Here is a 27,525-nt window from a genome sequence, read left to right as displayed (position 1 = left end):
TACTGTACTTTTGCAAATGTACTCAGTTACTTTCTACTTACCAACTCCAGTGTCTCTTACCTTCGGCTTTCTGATAATAATGGAGGGTCTGGGGATCTGAGGATATTTCAGCTCCAGCTCTGGACTACAGTCCAACTCCAGCTCATCCTCCTCTGAGCTTTGAGAGAGGCTACGGCAGGGTGGAGGTGACTCAAAGCACGGGTCCTCACCTGCATCCTGCAGGTGGCAGATAGAGTTCGAGTTGGTGCCATTCACATGTTTGGTTCTGGTGGAGTGTGTGGAGATACAGCTGACAGTCCTCTGAGCCTGTTCGTGCTGCTGCTGCTGCTCCTGTAGACCGACTGGCAGGCCTTCTGGCTGGGATGTAACCGGGTCCACTGCAGGTAGCCCGTGGCTACTTCTGCTCCGTCTGGAGCTGTTTTGCTCCTGGGCAGGTGCTGGATCAGTGTTCACATCGGACGGGTAACCAAAACAGTGTCCCAGAGAGGAGCAAGGCAGTCCGTGCATGCTGGGGGATTCAGAAATGACCAAAAGAGACAGTAAAATAAACCCTAGTTGCACTGGCATTAGGTGGATCTGGGGTTTCCCTGTGTGGGGGGCAACACCAGGCAGTTAACCTGGAGGAGCTTCTTGTGCACCATCAAACTTTAGAGTATGAACAATTACTAGTAAGGAACATATGTCATTTCCTTTAATAGAAACCTCTCTTTATCCAGGGAAGACATTCAGTTTGATCCATACCATAAGACATCAGGCTTTTCTCATTATCAGCATGTCTTCTTCTTCATGTCATATCCGCATCAGTTGTCGACTTGTCCAGCAGGAGCAGCAGCAGCAGCAGCAGCAGCTGTATCAATGGATCATCAGTTTATCCCAGACTTTATCTCCAGTCACCAGACTTTCTGGGTCAGTAGGTTGAGCTCTCTTATTACATCATTCTCCCTTTTTTTTCTAGAAAAAAAATTCCAGACCCGGTTTCCAACCACTCTTACAGGCGAGGGTGACTCTTTCTTGCTCCCTTGTCTGCCGTCCTGACAACCTATATGTATGTGAGCGTCTCAGGGTTTTTGTGTGTGTATGTGTTGTGTGTGTGTGTGAGTTGCAGCGTGTCACTGGTGGGTGTCTCCTTTCTCGAGCGGGTAGTCCCTGGCCTGTTGCGAGTTTGGAGGCAGGGGTTGGGCCACGGTGGACTCTGGTTACCATCTGATTCAGGGTCAGTTACTAATACACTTGCCCTACACTTCACCAGTATTAATTAATGAACTCGTCTGATCACGGAGCAGTGGCTCCGGAGTGTAAAAGGTTATTGGAGTGTTACAGATGGTTGAATATGAGAGTTCATGTTACAGGCAAACACCGTAAGTGATAGGGGCCCGAGATGAGAAAGAGAAAGGAGGGGAGAGGGAGAGAGAGGGGGGAGGGATAGAAAGAGAGAGAGAGAGAGAGAGAGAGAGAGAGAGAGAGAGAGAGAGAGCGAGCCAGGAGAAACCCAGCTGCCCTTGGGTGACGGCTACTTAAATATTCATACAATCACATAAAGCAGACTTGCATCAATACAGCCTCGCCAAACTGGTCTATATGTTGTTTTTTTTCATAGGACGCATTATGACAAAAATAGAGAGCATCTTATAGCAGGCGCTGTTTTTCTCCAAGCTCAGACTTTTCTTGGCTAAATTAGCTGATGACCAAGCAAATGCAGCTGTCAGTCTATGTGGTGGCACTGGAAACAAGCAATTCATCAATCTAAGCTTCATCAAGCGTTAACAAAAGCTCTGAACTCACCGAGATGGCATTAGCACGTCTTTGCCATAATGTATTAGGGGCTCGGGTGCACACTAGTGAAAGCATTGCATTACAGATCTTTGACTCCATGCTCGCAGTAATATTAAAAACCATGCACAGCAAGATAAATTACAGGTGTATTTTTCGTCTATCAGGTGGCAGATTCAGAAGACGAGGCCACATTACAGCAAAACAGTATCGCACCCACAAAAAGGAGAGTCAACACATCGTCAAACTTCTGACTAATTCTGTCAGGTCAGGTGAAACGTTTTGACGGAATCCTGCCAGTCTCAACAAAGGGAAGTCGTGCGGACGGCTTCTGCAACCCGGGCAGTCTCAGGATCAGCACACAGCGGTTGTGACACACTTTTGTGCAGAATGTCATTTATTATCCATGTGAGCTCTACAGGAGATGGAACACACTCGAGGATGGTTTTCTTTTGAACCATAGCTGATATTAGCATTACACATCAGGGTCACATTTCCTTGAATTGCATCCCTTTCCGTTGAAGCATGCCTTAAGACAGTGCCGGCCCAGACCAATATGGTGCGCTCGGCAAGATTTTAGCTGGCTTTCACAATCAATTTTCAGACACTCACACAGAAACTGCTCTTTAAAGGTATTTCAACAGGTAAAAAGGACTGGATTTGTTATCATCTAGGGCACAGAACAGGTAAAATAATGGACAGTCATAAGGATAATTGCAATAGAGATCAATTATTTATTTAATACATAAGCCATCCGTAAATCATGTTAATAACAGTCTAGTTTCCAAATATAGGCCAAATCAAAGATATTAAGCACACAAACACATAATATTACAGTAAACAATACTTCTGCCTGTGATCACATAAATGTCATTCCCTGATCACAATATAAACTGCAAACACTTTGGCCACAATTGTGATTATTAGGTTACAAGAAACATTACAGACATACCTTTGCTATTCCCACGGACATATAGTAATTTGTATGTGTGGTACTGAACTGGCCTAACATCGAATTCTTAAACACTTTACAGAAGCTGGATGATTTGCATCCAAAGCACGATGAAGCAGTGACCAAAAGTGACCGCACCAACAGAAGATCAATACATCAAGCTCAGTTCCCAGAGAGATAGAAAAACAACTTCATTGCAGATACAGAATGTGTGAAATAAACAACACCAGACTCCAATCAGCAACAGCACTGTCAAAAAGAAAGCAGTCCTCCACTGAGAGTAAAATCACGACCGAGAGATTTGGCTCCATCTCCCACACTGAGATCTAGAACCAACTTTATGTTGTATGTTTTGATAAAATGCACAAAAACTGAATACTTTAATGCTGTAGTAACTATTAAAAACAACTGATCAGTGTTCACGCCATGCTATCGCTCCTATCGCCGTCTATAATAACCCAACATCTTTTGCTCGTCTGTTTTAATTTGACGTGACTTGCACACAGACCTTGAAGGAGTGTCAGTATCTTCCCAGCCATCCAGCACAGATCACTGTTCAGGAGAAGATGGCTGGGAAGATATTGACACTCCTTCAAGGCCACAAGTCCACCTCCACTTCACATCCTGCACACATCCCAGTCATTACAGACAACAGACCACTACACATCCACCATCCCACTACACCTTCCTGCCATTCCCGTCATAACCTGAAACATGTCAACATCAACAAGGTCTCACAGTCAACCAGCCCACATGCAGCCCTCCACATGGCACTTTTTAATGTTCGCTCCCTGTCGAACAAGTCTTTTATCATCAATGACCTGATTTTAGAGAACAAACTTGACTGTTTATTTTTAACTGAAACATGGCTCAGCACTGATGCACCAGCTGTTCTCACTGAGGCTTCCCCACCAAACTTTAGTTTTTTATTTTCTAACAGGGGTGGTGGGACTGCAACAATTATCTCAAACTCTATAATAACAAAGGACATTTCTTTTAACAACTATACATCATTTGAACACCATGCCTTTGTTTTTAGCAGTCCTCCGATTTTATGTATGACTATTTATAGACCACCCAAGCACCACCCCTGTTTTATCAGTGAGTTTTCCGAACTTTTATCAATTTTACACTCAACTTATAATAGAGTTTTGATAACTGGTGATTTTAACATACACACAGATGATAATTCAGATCCCACTGCAACTGATTTTTTAAATCTTTTAAACTACCTGGATTTTAAGCAGCACGTCACACAGCCCACTCACAACAGAGGACACACCCTGGACCTGGTCATAACATATGGCCTCCCCACTGGTGTGTCCTCTGTTGTCGATCTGGCTGTGTCTGACCATTATTGTGTGTTTTTCGATATCCCCAGTTTTATCCAAAAGGAGGCCCCGGTGAGAACAGTGAGGAAGCGCTATCTTACTCCTGAAGTGGCTGCAAATTTTATTGAAGTTTTACACAACAGCACTGCTGACATTTTACCTGCACCCTGCGATTTTATTGTTGATAATTTTAACAGTAAACTCAGGTCAGCCCTAGATTCAGTGGCTCCACTTTCCACAAAAACGGTATCAATCAAACCTACACCACCTTGGATAAAGACCGAAATAAAACAACTGAAAAGAAATTGCAGGAGTGCAGAGAGAAAATGGAGGCACACAAAGTTAACAGTTTATTTTGACATATTCCGGGACAAACTCAAAACCTACAATAAAGCAGTAAAACAGGCAAGAACTTCCCATTTCTCACAACTCATCTCAGACAAAAAGAATGACCATAAATCCCTCTTCTCCACAATCGCTCGTTTAACTAATACTGATTTTAAGAAGTCCTCCATAGTTCCAACAAACAATCTATGTGAGGACTTTGCAGACCACTTCAGAGGTAGAATCGATGGCATTAGATCCACTCTTTTAGAAAAAAACAGTGTTCCTTTTAACAGACCTGAACCATCGCTTTTATCTGAGGAGACAATGGAGCATTTTGCCCTGGTTGATGCAGAAACACTCGGTAGAGTTTTCTCCCGAGTTAACCCAACAACCTGCCTTTTAGACCCAATTCCCACTTCACTCTTAAAACAATTTTATGCGTTCTTTGAGTTTGAACTTTTAAATATTGTGAATTGCTCTCTCCAGACGGGTGTCTTCCCCGCTGCCTTTAAAACAGCAGTGGTGAAGCCCCTTCTGAAGAAGAGCAATTTGGATCCTGATATTTTTGCCAACTACCGACCTGAGTCCAACTTACCCTTTTTAAGTAAAATTTTAGAAAAGCTAGTTTTTATCCAATTAAATGTTTTTTTAAACACTAACAATATTTTAGAACAGTGTCAATCTGGTTTCAGGATGAACCACAGTACCGAGACAGCCCTCGTGAAGATTGTTAATGATCTCAGGTGTAACATGGACTCTCAGAAACTGTCAGTCCTGGTGCTACTGGATCTAAGCGCAGCTTTTGATACAGTAGATCACCACATTTTGTTAAATAGACTCAGACACCTGGTGGGCCTCTCTGGTACTGTTCTTAACTGGTTTTATTCCTACCTCACAGATCGTCACTTTCTTGTAAGTATGGATACATGTTCCTCAGGAACGCATGAACTTAAATATGGGGTGCCCCAAGGGTCAATTTTAGGTCCAATACTTTTTAATCTATATATGCTTCCCCTTGGGGACGTCATCAGGAGGCACGGGATCAATTTTCACAGCTACGCTGATGATACACAGCTTTACATCGCCGTGTCTCCTGATGACATGGGGCCTATTGATTCCCTTTTAAACTGTATTTTAGACATAGAGTCATGGATGGCAGAGAACTTCTTACAGCTCAACCAGGACAAAACAGAAGTTTTAATTATTGGTCCTGAAGGCAAGAGAGAGAAACTTTTACCAAAACTAAACACTTTTAAACACTCACAGTGCATAAAAAACCTGGGTGTTCTTTTCGACTCTGAGCTTGATTTTATTCCACATATCAGAAATTCTACAAAGATCGGTTTTTACCATCTAAAGAATATAGCCAGAGTTCGCCCGTTTCTCTCTCTGGCCAGCACAGAGGTGCTAATACATGCTTTTATTTCTAGCCGGTTAGATTACTGTAATGCCCTGCTCTCTGGTCTCCCAAAAAAGAGCATTTCACAGCTGCAACTGCTCCAGAACTCAGCTGCTCGGGTGCTGACGAAGACCAGAAAGCGGGCTCACATTACACCAGTTTTGGAATCACTGCACTGGCTCCCTGTGCGCTTCAGGATCGATTTTAAGGTTCTTTTATTAGTTTTTAAGTGTCTTAACGGCCTTGGGCCTTCTTATCTGTCTGACCTGCTTTTACCATATCGGCCCTCGAGGACCCTGAGGTCCTCCGGTACTGGTCTTTTATCTGTTCCCACTGTTAGAACCAAAACCTTTGGTGAAGCCTCATTTTATCATTACGGCCCTCGCCTGTGGAACAGCCTGCCGGAGGGCCTCAGGGCCACTGAGTCTGTTGATGTTTTTAAACGCAGGCTGAAGACTCACCTTTTTAATTTAGCTTTTAACTGAGTCCTCTTTTACTCATCTAGTTCCACTCATTTATACTGTCCTGTCATTTTTCCTTTGTCCTTTTATTTTCTCTTAAAGGTTTTATTATTCATTCATTCATTTATTTGTATTGATTTATTTATTTATTTATTTAATTTTAAGGCTGCTTTTACAATTTTAAGTGCCTAAAAGTTATATTTTACCCTTTGTAATTTATATTAACACTCATTTATGTTGTCTTAGGAGGTTTTTCATTTCTTTTATTACTTATTTTATTTATTGTTTCATAGTTTCCAGCTCCAGTGTTCTCCTCATGGGGGCCATCAACACCGGGAGCTCTGTCTGGCCTGCCTACGGGGGTACCGTCCTGGGGCTTCTCTCGGCCCAGACGGTTGGGGAGTCTTGCCCCACGGCTTTATGGCCGTGGTATTGGCCCCTATCTGTCTGGGTCGGGGCGGTCTCTGTCGGTGTCCCCTGTGGTCGTGGGCTTGGACGGCTCTCGGTGGGGATGCTCCCATACGATTGTGTTTCCTCACATGATCTATCAGTGCTCAGCCATATTCCATTGTATCTTGCGGGGGGTGGCGGGGTGGAGGGGTGTATGTATCATGTGTATGGGGAGTGTGTACATGTGTATGTGTTACATGAATGAGGGTGCGTGGAGTGGGGATGTTACGGGGGTTTGTTTCATTTTCTTTTCTTTTAATGTAAAACACTTTGGGTTGCATTTTTTTATGTATGAAAGGTGCTATATAAATAAAGTTGATTTGATTTGATTTGATTTGATAGCTGCAGGGCTCGGTCTTGTGGATGTGCCGTCAGGAGACACAACAACCACTTTAGATAATGTTGCTCGTGTGGAGCAGAGATAGATTAATGTTGGTGCATTAAGAGATGTGGCTAATTAATATGCTGTCAGACATGCTGCACATGTGGGGTGTCTGCAGGCCCCTGGATATTAATAAAACATATTCTTATACGTATTCATTTATTGAAGACCTGCACAGGTAATAGGCCTCATTCATAATCTCTGTCCATAAGAAGGTTATATTATAAGACTTCGTGTGAACAAAGGCACATTTTTATTGTTTTTCCTCTCCGTCATTACAGTACAAAGAAACTAAATCTGTTATGAGCACAGCTCTCCGTCCCTCCGACAAACTTGTGTTGTGAGTGAAACACACCCTGACAAATTGAACCGGCCTGTGACTATTAAACATGCATGAGCTCTTTTGTCTCACGATGTAAACCGAGACAAAGTTTTGTGCTTACCATTTAGAAACTTAGCAGGACCAAATAGTTATGAGGGCAATTCTTTAATAAAAAGCATGCGATACGTTTCTGTACTGCTATGTATTGCATTTATTTTCAGCAACATGTCCATGTAACATCTGGTGATAATAATACTTAAAGGTAAAGCTCGTGTGAGAGTAGAAGTTGTTGTGACATGATGGCACCCTCAAAAGAATGACTGAGCAAATGATGGCTGTTTTTGAATTGTGGATCTTCTCAGGGCAGTGACGCATTTTACAAACCGGCATCGGATTTTTTTGATTTTCTTTAAGAAATAGAGCAGTGGTGCCCCATCATCAGGGTGCCAGATGCACACTAGCATTGCAGCAAGCTTGTGTTGAATAATGTGCATGTCTCCTCAGAGATCCGCAGTTGCGCATTCTTTTGTATAATTCTTGTGTGGCCTTATTTTCTCTCTACCTGTGTATGATGGATTAAGCCCTGTCAACACAGCTGTTCTGACCTACAAAGCCAAAGCACAGTCACTTCCATTGCAGTAAGTGCAGTGGTTGCGCTCTCTCATGGTTTTTCTGAGCTTTGGCAGGACTTCTTGTGGTCAGCTGTCTATTAAGACTAGATTATATTGAATGAGATCTTATAATTCTATATATCGATTTACATAAATGTTAAAATTCTTAATATATCAAGCCACCTTAACAGGTTTAACCTCACAAAATATTACCTGATGATTGCTTGAAATGTTCTTAATCGCTGATCTAAAACGACGCCTTAAACAAACACATATTCAAAGGATTATATACAGACAGGACGTAATAAGAAATTAGATTTAGATTTTCTCAAAAATTAGACAAGAAGAAGATTGTAGCGAAACACTTTGCTGTTGCATTGCCTGAATATCTTTTTCAGGTAATGCAAAGACAGAGTGCAGTATCTGAATTATTAGGGTGATATGTCAAATAATTTGTCATGATTTAAAAAAAAAAAATCATATTTAATAAGAACATGAGTGCTTTTCTGGGATCGACTTTGACTGTTTTTTATGCTTAAACAAACTAAAGAAACAAACTGTTTTTGTTTTCATCACTGAATAAGCTGAATAAACAAACTGACGTTAAAGGACAACACAGTTTCATTCTGTTTAGCTTTGTTAATATGTGGCGGACCCTGCCACCTTTCTAGCTTCAAACAGTGTTCTGGGGACCTTATTTTGCTGACAACAGCTTCTTTATTCAGTTTTGGAAAAAATAAATACATTCTGAGTTTGTATTTTTACCTCATTAAAATGTAAAATATTAACATTCTGAGTTTGAATCTCCTCTCCAAAATACATTTGACCCTCCTCTGTAACAGGCCACATTGCCAGCTCCAAAACCAAACCTTCACAGTCTCCAGAGGACATTTATGCCTTTAAAAAAAAAAAAAAAAAAAAAAAAAAAGCATTCAGTTTTGGCACTGAAATCCAAAATACAAACATCTCATTATAGGCAGATGAGCGACACAAAGCAGCAGCCCTGTGTGACCCATCCTGCAGGGATGATGATGACTGTGGAGCTCTGGCTCCCTCTGGCGGTCAGTGATGTGGACTACAGTGGTTTGGATTTATGAACAGTGTAGTCCATCTACCAGAAGCTGCCTTCAGGGTCAGGACAAAACGCAGCTGGGGCATTTTAAAAAAGAAATCTGCTGCCGTGACCTCTACAGAAACTGTAAATTAGCCCTAATTTTATAATATTCCAGCTCATCTAAACACATGCAGCTTGAAGATTGAAGCGTTTATTGAACGTATTTTTTTTAAATTTACTTTTATTTTTTTTTATCGTTTTTTCAGGCTGGCTCCAACATAACAAAACACTATTTTTTTTTTTCCTGAGCGACGTCACCGGAGCGTCAGAGCCGGTGGTTAAAGGCACACGCACGGAGAGCTGCGCCAAGTCAGCAGAAAACACCGGATGTTGTATTGTTTCCCCTTCAAAATAAAACCGCCAGCCATCACGACGGGGAAAGTAAAGCGGTTGTTGTTCACGGCGAGGAAGGTTTTTTACTTTGACACAACTATAATATAATTACTGGGAAAAGACGAATGGATAAGTAAACTAGCGAACGATTCCTCTCCGATGTGTGCGTCGTGCGAGCTTTACTTTGAAAACGTGAACCGGAAGCTCTATTTAACGCCGCCTGGCTTGATCGTGATGAGGCAGCAGCCCCGGAGCGCACAGTCTGAGGATAATCGCAGGTGGTGAGGGTTACAATCTGCCGACAAGGAGCGACACGAGCAGGTGTCGATTCGTACCCGAACAACCACTGATCTCAGGTTTTATATGAGACGATTATCTCCCCTGGATCGAGGCCTTTTCTTTTTTCTTTCTTTTTTTTTTTATACCTCCCTCTCTCCCCCCTCGATGATCCACAATGCGGTCCTCGGCTTGGTTCGTCGCCAGTTGCGCTCTCATCCTCTGCGCGCTCGGGCTGATTGACGGGGCCAAAGGACAGCAGCCGTGTAGCGAGGTGAGAGATGCCACAGCCGATCGATAACAGCTCGTCCTCAGCTTTTTAGAGCAATCAGAAGGAGGAGAGAAAAACAGCGTAAACGGACTGACTGTAGCTGCTGTGGTCACTGACAGTGAGTGGTGGTGGTGGTGGTGGTAAGGAGGGGAGGGGGGGGTAATCCAGTACTACTCAAATACGATTAAATATTGATGACACATTTCCGGATGTGATGTTTCTTAAAAAAAAAAAAAAAAAAAATATATATATAATCATTCCCTCTCGTCGTCATCTTGCAGGAGGTGGGAAATAGAGCGCCACTGTGCCAAAAAAAAAAAAAAAAAAAAAGATCAAGTTTAAAGTGCATGAATGGAGAATGTGTGCTGAGGCTCTGGTGTGTGTTGAACTTCACCACTCAGTGTTGTGCATGGTTCTGTTATCAGCTTCCTGCATGGACTGGCCCTTTTCCTTCCCCTTCTGGTCTGGCTCAGCTCAACACCTCCTCGGGGTCCTGACTGGCAGCACAGACAAGTTCCAAGATAAAGGAGCAAACATTCCTCCCAAGTTCTGGTCCCAATCTGTGCTCTCTCACACTGGCAGGGAGATTACAGCCGCTCCCTCGGTTAAGGCAACATAATGGTGCTAAATGACAGTGCTGCTGATCTTGGATGGCTGCGTGCGACATCAGAGCTGATATCTTGGATTCGGTCATTCATTCTGGGGGAAATGCATCTTAGAGGGGGGGGGGAGGGCAGATGCTCTCATGCTTAAGAATAACAGTGCGAGATGAGTATTGAAAGTCTGCCACGTCAGTGATTCACCACAGCTTGAGATATGATGAGTGCGACAGAGTTCAGATCACTTTTCTCAGCAGGTTTGTCACGTTTCAAGCGTCTGCGTCGATGCTTTTGGTTCACAGCGATGCTTTTCCTCGATCACAGGACCCACAGGCACGACTGACAGCAGGGAAAATCATTCCTCGCACAACAGCCCTTGCATGCATTCGCCGTGGTGTCAAAATCTGGTTTGGCTCAAGGAGCAACATTATGTAAACTGTCAGAAATTAGGCCACCCTCCTCTGTAGACACAGAGATGGTGGTGGTGGAGGCGAGAAGCTAAAGGCTTTTCGCTCCAGACTCCACATTTAAAAACTGTAACACCAACATCAGTGTTCATCCTGAAAATGTGGAAAAGCTGCTGGTGAGATGCCCCCGCCTGTTTTACCGGCAGCCACACCGCTGCCACTGGCCCCCCCCCCTCCACTGTTCCCATCGCCGTGGAGATGGTATGTTGTGTATCAAGGGCAGAAGAGTGGCTGTGGCTCTAGTGATAACAGGCGGACATGTTTTGTGAGGCTGAGCAGCTGGATGTGGAAGTTAATTTCAGCGCTGGCTGCTAATGCAGTAGCTCTGATTTGTAAAAGACTCTCACCCAGAATGCGATGACTCAGGGCTTTGATTTGGGTGGTGGCAATTGTGGTGTGATGTTTACTGACCAACCTCTGGCCTACTTCTGCCCATTGTTTGGGTTGTGGTGACCGATTGCTTATGCATATGTGTGTGTGTGTGTGTGTGTGTGTGTGTGTAATTGGCAGGCGGACTACTACTATGAGTACACAGAGTGTGACAGCACAGGATCCCGGTGGAGAGTGGCCATCCCACAGAGCCCCGGGGCCTGCACCGGACTACCAGAACCAGTACGCGGCACTGAGTGCAGTAAGTATAAGTGTGACTGAGTGAAAGTTAAAGTGTGTGTGTGTGTATCTCACCTTCTTCGTAGTGAGATACAGACGCTCAGGAGCCTGGAAATCCCACCACCACAACCTGTTTGGATTTGCTCTACTCAAAGACCAAGTGAAGCCACTGGCCAATAATATCAGAGCAACACACTGTCACACAGCTGCTCTGCTGCTGGATAATCTTTTTAATATATTGATTAGTTGTTTGGTCTATAAAAATGTCCAAAAATGGTGGGAAATACTGATCAGTGATTCCCAAAGCCCAGGATGACATCCTCAGATGTCTTGTTTCATCCACAAACCCAAAGATTTATTCACATTTAAGAAACTGCAATCAGAGAATTTTTAAGAAATGACTCAAAAGGATAAAAGATGATCAAAATAGTTGGAAATTAAAAACCAGTCGTTAATTAACTGATTTATACTGGGCTCTTTTGAGGCCAAGGACCCTTCAGCTGAAGGCGTCAGCTGAAGTGTCAGCGACAATGCAACGTAAAAAAACAAAAACGCCATACTACTTACGTATATTTTCAAAATTCTGTTGCAGTTTAAACCGTGCCTTCAGTAACATGTAGGGCCATGTATGAACTAGTCTGCAGCAGTTGTAGTATAGCTAATGTTAGCCAAGTTAGCCTTACCCTCTGCAATTATCTCCAATGGTTTTGGAGGTGGAGGGTATGTCAGAGTCTCCTGCTTGTTAGTAGAAAAAACAATCCATTGTGGCTAACAACATTGTCTGTGCACGTGGGGTGATGATAATTCAAATTGGAGATAAATGTTTCAATAATACTTAACGAGCTGGCTAGTTTTCCTTTATGGAAAGGTGCAGTACAGCGATTGAGTTAGTGGTTAGTTAAGTTAGCATGCTCACAAGATTGCCCAAGGAATCATGGGTAGACTATCATCAGCATTTTCAAATAACTTGTTAGATTTATGTTAAAGGTGCTATATGTACGAATTGGCATTTTAAATTCCTACAAAAAACGGGACAGCATATCAAAATAGTAACTGAGTAACTGTTAGCTAGTTAGCTTGATTAGCCGTTCACTTACTGGTCCAGACTGGGAGCTTGGATCAACAGGGTAGTGTCTCTTACACCACTGGCACAGGAGCTTTGGACCAGTATGATGTCAAAACAGTTTTTTGTTTTTTTTTACATTCTGTTTTCAACTGAAATTTGTACATATCGCACCATTTAATGTGTATTGTCAGACGCATTTAAATGTGGGATTTATATGCATCTTATCTGAGGTTCAGTAGCTGGTGTTTCACACCAGGAGGAAATCTGCTCATGTACAGTTTCTAAGTATTAAACTATCAGATTAAGACAGGACATTTGCAGAGTTGGGGCTTTCTCGTGTTTTTGATATTTAGTACTTGTCAGTGCTCTTGATTGTTCGTCCATGGAATCAGATCTAAGTAAAAGATGAGTCAGAGCGGTAAATCCTTAATTGTGTTGGGACGAGCAGCACTCACAAACATTATCTCTGTCTCATCTCAGTGGAGCCAGGAAGGAAGACTTTAAGTGTGTGAAACCCCCCCTGAATTTTCTACAAGTAGTCATACAAGTTTTTTCCCTGTCGGGCTTCCCTGGAACAGATTTGACCTATACTGTCGCTTCACCGCTTCACTAATGGCTGGATTGAGATTGTCACTGGTGAGATCTTAGTAGAAGATAATAACTCTCGGGGTGCATAATAATGGGCGTAAGGCTTTCTTACACGGATGCTTTGCACATGTGACTGCATGAAAGAGAAACAGTTCTTGAAACAATAGATCATTGAATAAAACACTGAATGCCTTTTGTTTTTTTTTTGGGTCCCTTCTTCCTGTTCAAATTCAGTGGAAGAACATCAGACATGCGTTTCCTTGTAGCAACTGGGCAAACTATCTGACATCTTAACGATCGTGCTATCTGTGATTCGACATAACACAATGCAAGAGGCTCGGTTAATGAAGTTACCTGCCACCATGAAAATGAGTGCCACAGCAAAACTATCCTCAAATTACACCTTATCCCCCGGATGACACACACCACACATTTCATACCCACAGACGAGCTTTTTTTTTTTGTTGCATTCTTTGCTTTGAAGCATGACGAGGCATCACAATAGCATATGACCAGATCAGGTATGCAGAAAAGGCTCACACTGTCAAAACACTGGCAGCTGCAGAAGACACGATGGCTCAGTGGGGTGGGGGAAGAAAAGCGCAGTGTGTAACAGGATGTCAGGATTAAGCTGCCTCATCACAGGAGCTACATGAGACTGAATGCAGCGTCTTCATCCGTGTGCAAATTCAGTTTGTGTGTGTTATTTTTGCAGAAAAATGCAAAGGAGTCTCAGGAAACGACTTATTCAATATTCTCCCCTTTTTTTCCCCCCATCCCTCTGTGCCTCCAGCCTTCTCGTGCGACGCCGGGGAGTTCCTGGAGATGTCGGCTCAGGAGTGCACCCAGTGTGCGGCGGGGAGCTACTCCCTCGGCAGCGGCGTCCGCTTCGACCAATGGGATTCCATGCCCGCTGGATTCAGTAGCCTGGCAACCTCGCTAGAAAACAGCCCCCGCGGAGATGACAGGCTCACCTGCAACAGGTGTGAGAGCTGAATTGCAAAAAATACAAAAACAATAAACCCTGAAAGCTGGATTCTAAGTGTAAAAATTAATTTAGCCTCTTTTTCCCTGCAGTTCGTCCTGGGTGCCTCAAGGAAACTACCTGGAGTCCAACAGGGACGAGTGCACGGTCTCTCTCATCTACGCCGTCCACCTGAAGAAGCAGGGCTCCGTCAGCTTTGAGTACCAGTATCCAGACAAGAACCTGCTGTTCGAGTTCTTCGTGAGTTTCATTAGCGTTTGTCGTCTTGTTTAATCGATCTGTTTAAGTGGATGCTGAGATGCTTTAGACACCCCGGAGAGCACATCAGTTCGTCTTTTCACTCCCCATCGATGCCCGAACACGTAATGGTCACAATGCTAATGCAGAAATGCTACATCTAGTTGGAGAAATCCAATTAGAAAGCATACTACAACTGATGCTGTACCTCTTGTTAAGAGCACTGATTTACCTTAGGGGCAGTTTCTCTGTAAAAGTGTTTCCTCAGTGAAGCAACACCTCTTCCATTGTCTGCCGTGAGCTGACATTTGCCTCACATGACACCCGATGGCTCCAGGAAAGACCTCTTTGTGTTAAGAATCTGTTAAAAGACAGGTATACTGACCGCATTCCGGGTAGGTGCACCGGTTTCAGTGTATTGTGCGTGTCGGCTCACTGCTGGGATACTGACACAGAGCAGACCCCATAAGTAATGTCATTAGCTGCACCTGTGCTTTTGCTGCCATGGTGAGTCAGACGATGAGTCTCTTAATTGTTTTAATTGAAGGCAGGTTTGCTGGAAAGATTAAGATTGTATTGAATCATTATGTTGTGGCAGATGTTTTCTTTCTTTTTTTCATTAAATTGCCATCACAACCACTGGTGTGCACAAGGGGGGGGGGGGGGGGGGCAGTCGACCCCCCTCGTGGCCCAATTGTTGAAAAGCGCGTGCTAAAGTGTCCTTTTGATTGGGAAAACACACTTAACTGCCCCCTTGGCTGGTTAAAACATGATAAAATGCCCTTTTGGGAGCCAAAGTGCCCTTCTTTTCGCCCCTGCCCTTCAAAAAGTCTTTGCACGCCACTAAATCCTCCCAGTGCACACGCGTATATGAGTTAATACTGTAGTTATACTGTATATACTGTAGTTTGATCCTTTGTGTGTGTTTTTAGATCCAGAACGACCAGTGTCAGGAGATGGATCAGTCGGCTGACGCAAAGTGGCTCAAGCTGACCAACCACGGCGAATGGGCGACCCACACGGTGAGCGCTTCAGATAAACAATAGCTTCAGAGGACAGATCGTTGGCAGCCGGGCTCGGCCCTCCGAAGTAAATGTGTTGAGCTCGGGCCGAGCAGCGAGAAGTGGGTGGAAACAAACAGGAAGCCTGTTAGTTCACAGAGAGCGGCTGGCATCACTTATTGTTGTCTCCAGTATTTTTCCAGTCGCTGTAAAATTGCAATTAGCTTTAATGCTGGGCGGAGGGTGGATGCAGTAAGTGGATCTCCTGGAGAACATTAAATGTTTATTTCTTTTCTTCTGTAGCTTATGGTTCAATAAAGGTTTAATGAAATAAGTATTTGTGGGGTTTGAAATGTGGGACTTTTTAGTCAGTTTCAGACAGACAGATTACATTTGAAAAGAATCCAAGAAAATATTTCTAAGTTTAGTTATCCAGCCATATTATGTTTATATGATATATGATATATATATATGTATGACATTATTGCTTATTATGAACTACTGTTTGAATTTGAGAATATTGATTTTGCAGCTCTATGCACCTTTAGGGTCTTATTCTTTATCTAAAATGAACGGAAGTCGTCATATCATTAAACTTACCAGTTTTAATCCTTTCTATATCCTTAAGGTTTTAACAGAGTGTATCCATAACAGCCTGATTGATCCAACATTTTATTCTTAATTATTTTCTTTACGACTGTAGATCTGGTATGGTATTTTCAGATTTAAGAGGCGATAAAAAGAGATATCATAATTCCCTCAGTAAAAACTCTAAGTCATTTGCATACTTTCATACTAAACAGAACATTTTAAAAAGGTTGTAATACAAAAAGTATCATCTTAATGTGAGTAATTAACTGGGAAAGTTTCCTGGTGACATCTATTAGTTCAGTTTTCACCTTTTTCAGTCTCCTCAACGCACAGGGTCAAAATATATATCAACACGAAACTTCCCCAGCTGATTACTTACTTTACAACAATTATTTTCTGCACAGGTTTTATGAATATCTTTCTGTAAACACACCCAAACATCCTGGACGTTTTCTTTCAACAACTCTGTAAGAAGGCATGTTGAAATGACCACATTACAGTGAAACTGATTCCTTAAAGTCATTTGAAGATGGCATATCTCATTTCTCAAACCGTTTGACCAGTTTTCTGAACCTCTGCGCCTGCTTTGTCATACAGCTTGACTGACAACACATGATATTTTGTGTATTCTAGGTGAACCTGAAATCTGGCACCAACATCCTGTACTGGAGGACAGGCGGAGTCCTGATGGGGACCAAAGTGGTGAAGCCTGTTCTGCTGAAAAATGTTCAAATAGAAGGTCGGGAGCGACTTCCCTTTCTTCTCTGTGTTCTACGCTCATCTTATCAGTACACTTGATCATGTATTTATCCTCCTTCTTCATTCTCTTTCTGTCACTCCCTTCTACCAGGAGTCGCCTACACCTCAGAGTGTTTCCCCTGTAAGCCAGGGACGTTCAGCCACTCCCCGGGCTCCTCCACGTGCGACCCCTGTCCTCACGACACCTACTCCGGCCACGGTGCCAGCTCCTGCACCCCCTGTAACACCACCACTCAGTATGCAGGTAGGAAACAAACAGCGGTGCAAATTCAAGCGTTCCAAATCCCACGGCATGTTGAATCTCCGGAACGACACAATGAAAGCGCAGTGGCAGTGCTCAGTGTGGCATAATTGTTATCGGTGCCGCTCACAGGAGCGCAGAACACAGCAGAAGGGGTAGAACGAGAGCTCGTCCTATTTTCAGCCACGTTAGTCAAACTTGAGACGGAGAAACGCGCTTGTTAGTTCGGTGCGGAGGGCTCGGGTGTCGCAAGGGAGTCGCTGTATTTTTTTCAGATAATGCCGCGCTCCCGGTGTTTTTCCTAAAGCTCCTATATGACTTACTTTTCCCCGAATTTGTTTTCTAATCTGCCTTTTCTGGGGACAGAAGTAAAGTGCCCCTTGATCTATTTTAGGTTGTTGCTCGACAGGCGTTAACACAAATACACTGCAGCGTGAAAAGCAGTCAGGGTACGACTCTGCCCAGCTGAGAGGCAGGGCTAATGGATTAAAACCATTAGAAGAGAGCTGATGTTCTCCGGTATATTAACAGAAACCTGGCTTTCGTCAATTTGCGATATCTTAACATGGTCTAATAAAGTGACTTCCTCCTTCCTCCTCTCTTATTTGCTTCCGAAAACTGCGAGTGTGTCTCCTGTTTGGTGGAGCCACGGCGAAGAGACTGAGAGGAGCCTCGATTATTCAGAACACATTACATATTTAATTCAGTACAAGCTCTTGATGCATATTGAATGACCTTTTTGCTTTACCGCTGTGTTTTTAGCAGTCTCCTGCCAAAGTGGCCTTCTTTAAGAGCACATTAGTCTTTCTATTATTTCCCGTCTGCATTCACATCTTGCATCACCTATCATCCTTTGCTTCACTGTATTTTATTTCAACTAAACGGCTCCGCATTACGTTTGGATTCTTTCATGCACTGGCTTTGCGAAACATTATTTATTAAAGTAGTCTGCAGCTGTGTTTCTTTGGCAAATGTTGTTTAATTTTCTCCGTTTTCTGTCCACTCGTCCCCGTAGCCGAGGGATCGGCCACGTGTAAGGACAAACCTCCGTGTTCCAAGAAGGACTATTTCCAGATCCACACAGCGTGCGACCACGAGGGCAAGGTGAGAGACGGAGGGGCCGCCCTCCAGGTTTAAAACACCCAGAGCAGAGCCGTTCCGCAATCACAGTTCTGTTCCATCATCCCGTCTCCATCTCTGTGTGGTTTCAGACGCAGGTCATGTATAAGTGGATGGAGCCTAAGATCTGCCTGGAGGGCGTGGCCGATGCTGAGCCGCTGCCTCCGAGTGGAGAGCGAGAGCCCTGCCCCCCCTGTAACCCCGGTTTCTATAACAACGACACAGCCACCTGCTCACCGTGCCCACCTGGGACCTATTCCGACGGGATGAAACGTACTGAGGGCTTTGTTTATCCAGATTCATCCCTGCCAGTGACTTTCGTTTGCCTAATCGTGTTTTTCATTGTGTTTTCTTCCCGCAGCGTGTAGGAAGTGTCCGGCAGGCACCGAGCCCACTTTGGGTTACGAGTATAAATGGTGGAATGTTCTTCCTGCCAACATGAAGACGTCGTGCTTCAATGTGGGCAACTCCAAATGTGACAGTATGAATGGTGGGTGTCTTTTTTTAAATTCTATACATCCATATCCTGCTATCTGTCTTTATATTGGTCTTTCTCTCCCTGTTGCTTCTCATAAAAGAATGTGTCAACATAGTCAAAAATATGCTAAGACAAAAGTCTGAAACCCAAAGACTCTTAGTTTACCATCATAAGTGACAAATCCTTCCATTCAAGAAGCTGAAACCAGTAAATGTTTGACATTTTAGCTTGTAAAATGACTGAAACAATTAATCGATTGGCAAATTAATATCCCTTTAGTTGTACCTTGACTTGTAAAGCCACCAAATGTATTTTAACACTTTCATTTTACTGTATAGACACAAATGTTTTATTGATCCTTTATTTTGATTCTATGCACAAAAAACCCCCCTAAAAAAACAAACCTTTTCCTTAAAGGTGCTTTATGTAAGAATTGGTCAAATTCAAAACAGGCTGCATGTCACCAGAGTAACCTGGGGTAAACTGTGGCTGCCGTTAGCTCGTTAGCTTGTTTAGCCGTGCATCTAGTGGTCCATACTGGGAGCTCGGGGCGCCAGGGCAAGTGTTGGTGTTGGCTTTGCACTGGGATGGGCCGAGGTTAGCTGATTAGCATGCTAGTTAAGTGGATATCTCTGCAACTCAATTAATAGACGCACTAACGTCAAAGCCATTTTTTCTTTAGATTCTGTTGATAGTTTTAGTTTATTTTTGAAAGTTTTCAACAAAAATGAACAATAAAAAAGTAGACTGACCAAAGTTAATCCAGTCAGTATTACCTGACTGTATATATATCTCGAAACAGAAGGGTTATTTGTATTTGTCACGTCCTCTAGGCTGGGAGGTGGCAGGCGATCACATCCAGAGCGGAGCAGGAAGCTCAGATAATGATTACCTCATCCTCAACATCCATATTCCTGGCTTCAAGTAAGTACGGTCAGCTTGTGTTTTCGGTCTCCATTGATTGCTTTTGTCGTGACTAATTTCCCCTTTTCCCTTTTTCCATCTCCCACCAGGCTCCCCACGTCCGTGTCGAGCCACTCTGCGACCGAGTTTGGCCGCATCACTTTTGAGTTTGAAACCGTGTGCGCGGCTGACTGCGAGCTCTACTTCATGATGGTGAGACTAGCCCCCCACAAATCTTTTTGTGAAAGATTGTGAAAGGTGAGCTGAATGAAGTGACCGTGTTTATTTTCAGGATGTAAACAGGAAAAGCACGACAGTGGTGGAGTCCTGGGAGGGAGCGAAAACGAGGCAGTCGTACACGCACATCATGACAAAGAACGCCTCCGTTTCCTACACGTGGGCTTTCCAGAGGACGAACCAACCATCAGATGTGAGTATGCGGTCAACACTTTTACATGGATCATAAATAAAGACGGCTACAAAACACTAAAACATGGTTTAAGCTGAGGTTAAAGGATTTATCTCCTCTCCTCATGTTTACGGACATTGTGTGGACTAAGACACATGATGAGAACGCTACTTTATAGTTTTACTCCATTACACCTCAGATGGAGATATTCTGCTTTGTACTCCACTACATTTATTTGACACTTAAAGATACTTTTTACATAAAAAAATAGGATGTGGCTGTGTGATATGATGTGATATCTTACAATAATGTTACATTTAGAAGAGCCATTCTGCAGAACGTGTAGCACATTTAGGTGGTAATACTTCCATTCTTTTACTTTAGTAAGTAATGTTATCAGTGACAGAGTACTTCTTTCACCTCTGTAAGTGAAATGATCATTATTATTAAACACATGAATCGAAACCCAAAGACAAGCCCACGCCCCTTTTAGGTGTAAACCATTTATAGTGTATGCTGTTGCATATCCATGTATCCGTCTTCGCTGTCTTATGTCCAGACACGAGAAAAGGTTTGAAAAATATATTTCCGGAGCGACTCAATAAGCAAGCTCAACGAACAGCTGAGACGGCCTTTGGACCTGCACATCCGCTCCACACTTGGTACACTGAACACTCCCCTTCTGTTGGGTATTAAAGATCATTCCTGAGGTGGTGTTAGTGTTTAAACCGAACCACAAATCAAACAGACTACTTCATCACTGTGCTTACTCATTACCTTGCACAAAGCCTGAACACTGGAAAGAATAGTGTTTTTGTTGAGGTAGGGCATTCAGTCCAGATGCCTCCAACTTCAGTGGCAGAGGGTCGAGGTGAAGCTTAAATCATTAACTTGTACCTGCGTTTTGTATCAAGCGCCAGTCGTGTATGTTTTGGCACACTCATTTCAGGGTTTGTGTGAGAGCATGTGGAAAAAGATGGTTTGCTTTAGTACAAGAAGAAAAAAGAGAGTACAAACACCAAGTGCTTCATATGAGAAATAAACAAGAAAGGGAAAGAACATCAGATATTATTGGATACAATATAAAAGCAACTTGGTAGTAATAGAAAAAAAATAGATAAAGATGCTTAAAAACGGCCTCAATAACGACGGGTTCGTCTCTCTGCGATCTCTCAGGTTCGTCGGAGAGTCAACGACGTGGCGCGGCTCTACTCCATCACGGTGAGCAACGCTGTGGACGGGGTGTCCTCAGAGTGCCGGGCCTGCGCCCTCAGCGCCCAGCCCTCCAGCTCCACCTGTGTGCCGTGCCCACCCGGACATTACATAGACACGCGCACCAGCCAGTGCACGGAGTGTCCGCGCAACACGTACCTTGTCTCTCACGCCACGCCGGGCCCAGACGCCTGCAAACCTTGCGGGCCCGCCAGCAGGAGCGATAAGGTTTGAAGGCGTCGTGATAGGAAATGGAGCTACTCTTACAATCGTGTTTACCAGACTTTTACAAATGTTTTATATGTGTTTGTTTTTTTCTTTTACAGGATCACAGATTATGTTACAGCGACTGTCACTTCACCCACACCGAGGGCAACGCCACTCTGACTTTTGACTTCAGCCTCCTCGGGTCGGTGGGATCGCTGATGAACGGTCCGAGCTTCACCTCCAAAGGAACCAAGTACTTCCACCAGTTCAACATCAGCCTGTGTGGGGGACAGGTGGGAGGAGATGAAAACACACACACACACACACACAAGCAGAAAATACTGCCCTTTTAAAAGTTTATGTGGATGAATTGCAACGCCTTTTTCTGTTTGCTCTCGTTCTTTATCTAAGGGTCAGCTGGCCGTGTGCACCGACAATGTAACGGACCTATCCGTCACCGACTCCCAGAGAGAGAAAGGTGAGGGAGCCAACTCCGTCAAGACCTTCATCTGTCAGTCGACAATAATCCCGGCGAGCGGACGAGGCTTCCACACGGCGCTCTCCTCGCAATCCATTAACCTGGCTGACACATTCCTCGGTGAGCGAACATAACCGCGCTGCATTGTGCACAGTGTGTTTCCTGCAGCTGTTGGTGCTTTTTGAAAGATGGGGAAAAAAAAGAAAAAAGGTCCGGTCATGTTCATCTTTTGAAGTCGCAGAGGAAAAAGCAAAATCTCAGACGCTTTGAATCAGTCTGTCTTTGTATGTGATTAACAGGAGTGACGGTGGAGAACGCACTCGACGGAGTCAAGGCGGGACCAGAGCTGTGGCCCCAGACCTCCAAGAAAGTCCCTGATATCAACTTCTACTACAGGTACCTCCTATAATTTCAGAGATTCTCTGCACAAAAGGTGGAAAAAAAAGAGGATCGCTCTAAGGTTCTTTCTTGCTCAATTTTTTTCATAGGTCCTTGGACGAGACCTCATCTTGCGTCTTGGGTCGGAGCGCAGTGGTGACACTCCGCTGCAACCCGGTAAAGAGCACAAAAGGAGATCTCTCAGTTCCCAGGTACTCTCCTGTCTGTCACTCTCTCCGGTCGCCTGCCTCATATCACATGACAAACCTGTTTATCTGTGTTGTTGATGCCGGCGCAGACCTGACAGCTTGTGCTTTTGGCCATTACAGCCGGTGCCCTGCAGGAACATGCGACGGCTGCACTTTCCATTTCCTCTGGGAGAGCTCGGGAGCTTGTCCTACATGCACAGACAGAGACTACCATCAGATAGAGGGAGCCTGCAAGGGAGGACAGCAGGTGTGTGATAGATATTCCATAAGCACTGGGACGGACTGGATTTGGGATGAAACAATGTGCTGACTGAGCTCTAATCTGTGGGCTTGTTTACACCCACATCCAACGGACTGTAGGAATCATACTCCCCAAGCATTAAAAAAGGGTTTTGACGCACACACACCATTAAAGCCGACAGTCTTTGTTTCACTTTGAAATGCTGAGGAGTAAATCCAAACCAATTTCAAACACCCCTCTCTCCAAATGCTGTCAAACAGCACCGTATACGCGGGGGGATTTTCTAAAGAGAGAATTCTTTGTATAATTCTTATTTCATGCTTGGTGTGTGTGTGTGTGTGTGTGTGCGTGTGTGCGTGTGTGCGTGTGTGCGTGCGTGCGTGCGTGCGTGCGTGTTCACCCCTCAGGACCTGCTGTATGTGTGGACGGAGCCGAAGCTGTGTATGGGAGGCGTGGCCTTGCCGGAGAAGAAAACGTTGCCGTGCGAGGGGATGGAGTACTGGGTGAGGCTGGGCGCAGGACTGGGAGCGTTCACCGCAGTGCTGCTCGTCTCCCTCACCTGCTACTTCTGGAAGAAGAACAAAAGGTATGATTCCCTTTTCAACCTTTCTTTCCTCTCCCCGTTCTTTCCCTACTCCCAGCCCTCCTCTTTGATTTAATACCAAACGTGACGTATGTTGGCCTCACTTTATTAACCAAGCTTGACTGATGAATTGGAGCTCAGTCTACCGAAAAGAAGGGAAAGTAACTTTGGTCCGATTCTATTACGACAATGTGATCCACTACATTTCTCTCCGTTTACAGTGTGTTCTCTGGATAACACTCAACATAAAAGATGTTCAAATTAAGAGACATTTCTGACACTTAAACCCACATTTATGTGCTGAAAAGTCTCCCCTGTCCTCCAGGCAGCTCTCCCTGTATACCGATTTTAGTTAATTGATGCAATTTTGAGCAAAATTCTGTAACTCACATTGTCTTTGTGGCCTTCCATGATTGAAAAAAAATTTACAACAGTTGTGTGGGAAAGTCACCGCAAGCCAGTAAATCCCTCCCTATTGAGTCTACAGTGAATCTCGCCCCGGATAAAAAAAAACAGCATCCCACTCATGTACCGAGAGCCGGAAAACTTGATGTGATTTCAATAAGAATAATAAAAAAAGAAAAACCTCAATGTCTTTGTCTCTTTCCACGATGCATGGTGGGTCAGGATCTCAATCACTGCACAGAATATCCGCACACATAAGATGATAAACAGTCAGCGGAGACATTTTTAGATGGACTTTAAGTGGAAGCAACAAGTCACAGATCTCAATGTTACGATGCGTATTTATTTCAGGTTCCGGTTATTGATGAAGGCTTAAGGTATCTATTATTCAAAGCTCAGTATTTAAATCCATTGGAAGTCGTTTTAAAATGATGGTGGCTCTCAGGCACTGTGGTAAAATATAGCAGTCTGGAAGGCTGTATAACAGCATGATGTCAAAGAAGACTGCAAAGATGCCAGATATCACCTGTTGCACCTACAGTATTAGGTGCAGCTAGTCAGTCAGTGGTTTCCCCTGCTGGATGATATTTCAGATGCGTCCAAATAATGCAAAAAAAACACTTTGCAAATCATCATTACACCGGAGTCCTCTTCCTCCTGCACGCTCTCCCCGGGCGCTCCCGTCAGCTTTCTGTCATTCTTCCTTCAGCTCTGCCTCGCCTCCGAGCTGCTGCTGTCTGATCTCTCCTGCCATTCTCTCCTTGTCACATCACATCATTTTTGTCAATATTCATGTGGGCAACATCTTTCCGCTTCTTGTTTTTCTTCCTGCTGTATTGATTCCCTTCGCTCGTCTCCCCGCTAGGTTGGAGTACAAGTACTCCCGCTTGGTGATGTCTGCCAATAAGGAGTGCGAGCTGCCAGGTGCTGACAGCTGTGCTGTGATGGAGGGAGAGAACGAGGCAGACATGGAGGATGAAGTCGTGTACACAAAACCCTCTCTGCTCGGCAAACTCAAAGCCATAGCATCCAAAGTGAGTGGCACTTTCACAGTAAGAAAATCTCGCTCTGAAAAAAAAAAACAAAAAAAAAACCCCAATCAAACTTTATTAATACAGCACCTTTCCCGAATAATCATAAATGATTCAGAGTGCTTTGACAAAACGTAGGATGTTGAAAAGATGATTTTGAGGCTAGCGAATGTGCCGAATGATTGTTTGTGTTTTTGATGTTAGGGGAACGGAGAGAACTTTGAACACGTGCAGCTCAACTCGTCTCACTCCAAAGCGTTGGTCTGGAGCTAGAGAGGCGGTGCAACCGAGTGGGAGCGACTGGGCTGAGAGACGGGACCCTCCGGAAACTTTCCACCCAAACGACCCCTTCAACCAACCAACCAACCCCTTTATGAGCTTTGGTACCTGGAATACCAACTGTGTGTACGCACATACAAGCACACACATACACACACACACACACACACACACACAGCACGCACCTAGGGCCAGGTTCAGAGGAGTCCCACGAACACGGTGGCCTTAAAGCTCGGTACGACAGAGCCGTCCAGACTGGAAGCATAGTACTGTGAAGCCGGTGTGTGTGTGTGTTAGACACTTCCTGGTAATATTCTGATTCAAGCTGATGTCAGAAAGGCTGTAAGAAGAGCTCAGGGTAAGACAAGGACCTATTTGACTGATGTTCTGTTACGTTTGTATTCATTTGAGTCTGTGTCCAATGCGTCTTTAGACAGCCACGGTGTAAATGTCACCAGGATCACCGTGGCGAGTGTGTGTGTCCATCTCCCACAGACGTTTACACAGACTGCTGGTTATATTCTGGCCATTTAAAAGGCTCTATCTTCTCATCTGTTTGTTTTCTTGCTCAGTTTGAAATTACTTTATTATGAGGAGAAGATGAAAATGAAGATGTCATGTGAGATGAGGTGACGTTGTGGTGTTGGCTGTCCATGTATGTCAAATAAATTATGATGTATTTATGTATAAGCGGACTCCGTTTGATTGATTCTCCTGTCTACTGATTCTTCGACACAAAGCGGTCCAACTGGCAGTTTAATTGAAAAGTAATTTTGAATATATGATATTAAATTTGGGGCTTTCCTCGGGGGAAAAAGGTTCAGTAATCAGTCCAGTAAATGCCGACGACTTTGTGTATTTTTTTCCCCGTTTTTTTTTTTGCCTCAAGAGTGCGACTGAGCTGTAAAGCTGTTGCACAATGGGACTGCATTGTGCTGCATATTACTTTGACAAGATAATTCCCCATAATTACATGATTTCTCCTTGTAATGGCAAGTGTTCACTTACAGCAGCAGAGATAATGTTTCCCTATCATCATAACGTACAGCACTTAAATGGAGCTCTCTTCAAGGACAAATCACAACTCACAGCTTGTTTTCTGATCTCGGTGGCAGATGTGCCAAAATAAACCGAAGCCATTGTGTAATCAGCGGTTTAACTCTCAGCTAGCCGATTTATGTCCCAGGGCTTTTTTTTTTTGTGGATTTGAATTTTTACGATCCAGCTTCTTCTTCTGATTTAGTGGAAGCTGAGAAAATGCTCAGGTGTTCCGAACTTGAAGTTGAAATTGTTCAGTGCTTCAAAAGCCTCTCACTTCTTGGGCCTGATATCTTAAAATCTGAGTGCACAGCAGGTCAGTGTTGCCTTAAAGTGACGTGTAACTTTCAAAATGATCATAATAACACAAGTCACACCACCTCCTGTGGGTCAGAACAGTTCTGACTGTTATTTTAACATCTTCCTTGTGCAAAGAGTTGATATTGACATGCAACATGTTATATGACCTCACACAGCTTAAATGAGCCAGTTGTCAGTGTGACATTTGAAAATGAAAATGAAAAAATAAAAGCATCATAGACGGGATGGTAATATTGATTTGGTGGGACACAGTGACTGATTACATTTCAGGTTCTCACCAGAACGTTGGTGGTAATAATTTGAAGATAGATTCAGGAACCAGACTCGCAATTTCTGTGAACAATTTTTAAATCATCTGTAGCTGTTCTGACCCTCGTCCGAACACGGCTCAGCTTCTCATAAATCTTACCGGAAAAGGGTCTTATCTTTTGTTGTTTTTCCATGATTACAAAAATATCTATTTATATAAATAATTCTCGTTGTATGATTATTTAATAAGCCCCTGTGGCTCCCGGCCTTCAGTGGGCTCTCCAGTAGAGGGCAGTGGACAACAGAGAGATGTTGAGAGAAAACTTTTTACAATCTTTAATGTCCTTGTCTGATTTGATTTTAGTCTGTTTCTTGTTTCTCTACACGCAGAAATCAGGAATCCAAGTGCAAACTAAAAACTTACCTGTCAACAGTTGGTAAAAGTAACTTTACTCCCTTTAGTTTAGTTTAGTGCTCCTTGATGTGAAAATGTTTGTGGTGCAAATTAATAAAAGGCCTAAATCAGTCACTAGGACCATATTTATCTCCTTTTAAATGACATTTTGCAGACAATACTGCTGTACCTGGATTTGAATGCAGGATGTTTACATGTAATAAATCACTTTCTACTCTGTTTTATTGGTGGATCGATTTGTTTGCTCAAGTAAAGGATCTGAGTACGTCTTCCACCAGTACCATCTAATTGAACGTACACCCTGCCTAACTTTTAAAATGAATAGAAGTTCCTGGCTGTTGTGTCTACCCTGTGAGTGTGTTGAAGTCTATTTGTGTAATGACCTGAGCCGACCACCAGAGGGCAATCACTGCCTAGGCACCAGAAAA

At 43.7% G+C, this 27,525-nt stretch overlaps 1 protein-coding gene across 1 annotated transcript; it reads left to right on the top strand.

The window, feature by feature from the left end:
* Positions 1–9,681: 9,681 nt before the first annotated feature.
* On the top strand, positions 9,682–25,764 carry elapor2a (endosome-lysosome associated apoptosis and autophagy regulator family member 2a). The gene is made up of 22 exons (XM_030426803.1): positions 9,682–10,002; positions 11,576–11,696; positions 14,122–14,311; positions 14,406–14,553; positions 15,483–15,572; positions 16,776–16,881; positions 16,993–17,145; positions 18,158–18,246; positions 18,354–18,534; positions 18,623–18,751; positions 19,573–19,663; positions 19,753–19,855; positions 19,935–20,072; positions 21,228–21,491; positions 21,590–21,763; positions 21,882–22,068; positions 22,248–22,344; positions 22,437–22,538; positions 22,656–22,782; positions 23,184–23,362; positions 24,630–24,798; positions 25,000–25,764. Exons 1-22 carry the CDS (start codon positions 9,907–9,909, stop codon positions 25,066–25,068), a joined length of 3,003 nt encoding a protein of 1,000 aa, XP_030282663.1. The 5' UTR covers positions 9,682–9,906; the 3' UTR covers positions 25,069–25,764.
* The last annotated feature ends 1,761 nt before the right edge of the window (positions 25,765–27,525 follow it).

This window comes from Sparus aurata, chromosome 8, assembly GCF_900880675.1.
Source record: "Sparus aurata chromosome 8, fSpaAur1.1, whole genome shotgun sequence".
Taxonomy (NCBI): Eukaryota; Metazoa; Chordata; class Actinopteri; order Spariformes; family Sparidae; genus Sparus; species Sparus aurata.
This window is presented reverse-complemented; position numbering and strand designations above follow the sequence as displayed.

What these genes read in the sequence shown, in the direction of transcription:
- elapor2a (XM_030426803.1), top strand. Translation starts at nt 9,907, where the DNA reads ATGCGGTCCTCGGCTTGGTTCGTCGCCAGTTGCGCTCTCATCCTCTGC. An exon ending in GCGAGCTCTACTTCATGATG is followed by an intron (nt 19,856 to 19,934) that starts GTGAGACTAGCC and finishes GTTTATTTTCAG; the next exon opens with GATGTAAACAGGAAAAGCAC. An exon ending in CCTGCAAGGGAGGACAGCAG is followed by an intron (nt 22,783 to 23,183) that starts GTGTGTGATAGA and finishes TTCACCCCTCAG; the next exon opens with GACCTGCTGTATGTGTGGAC.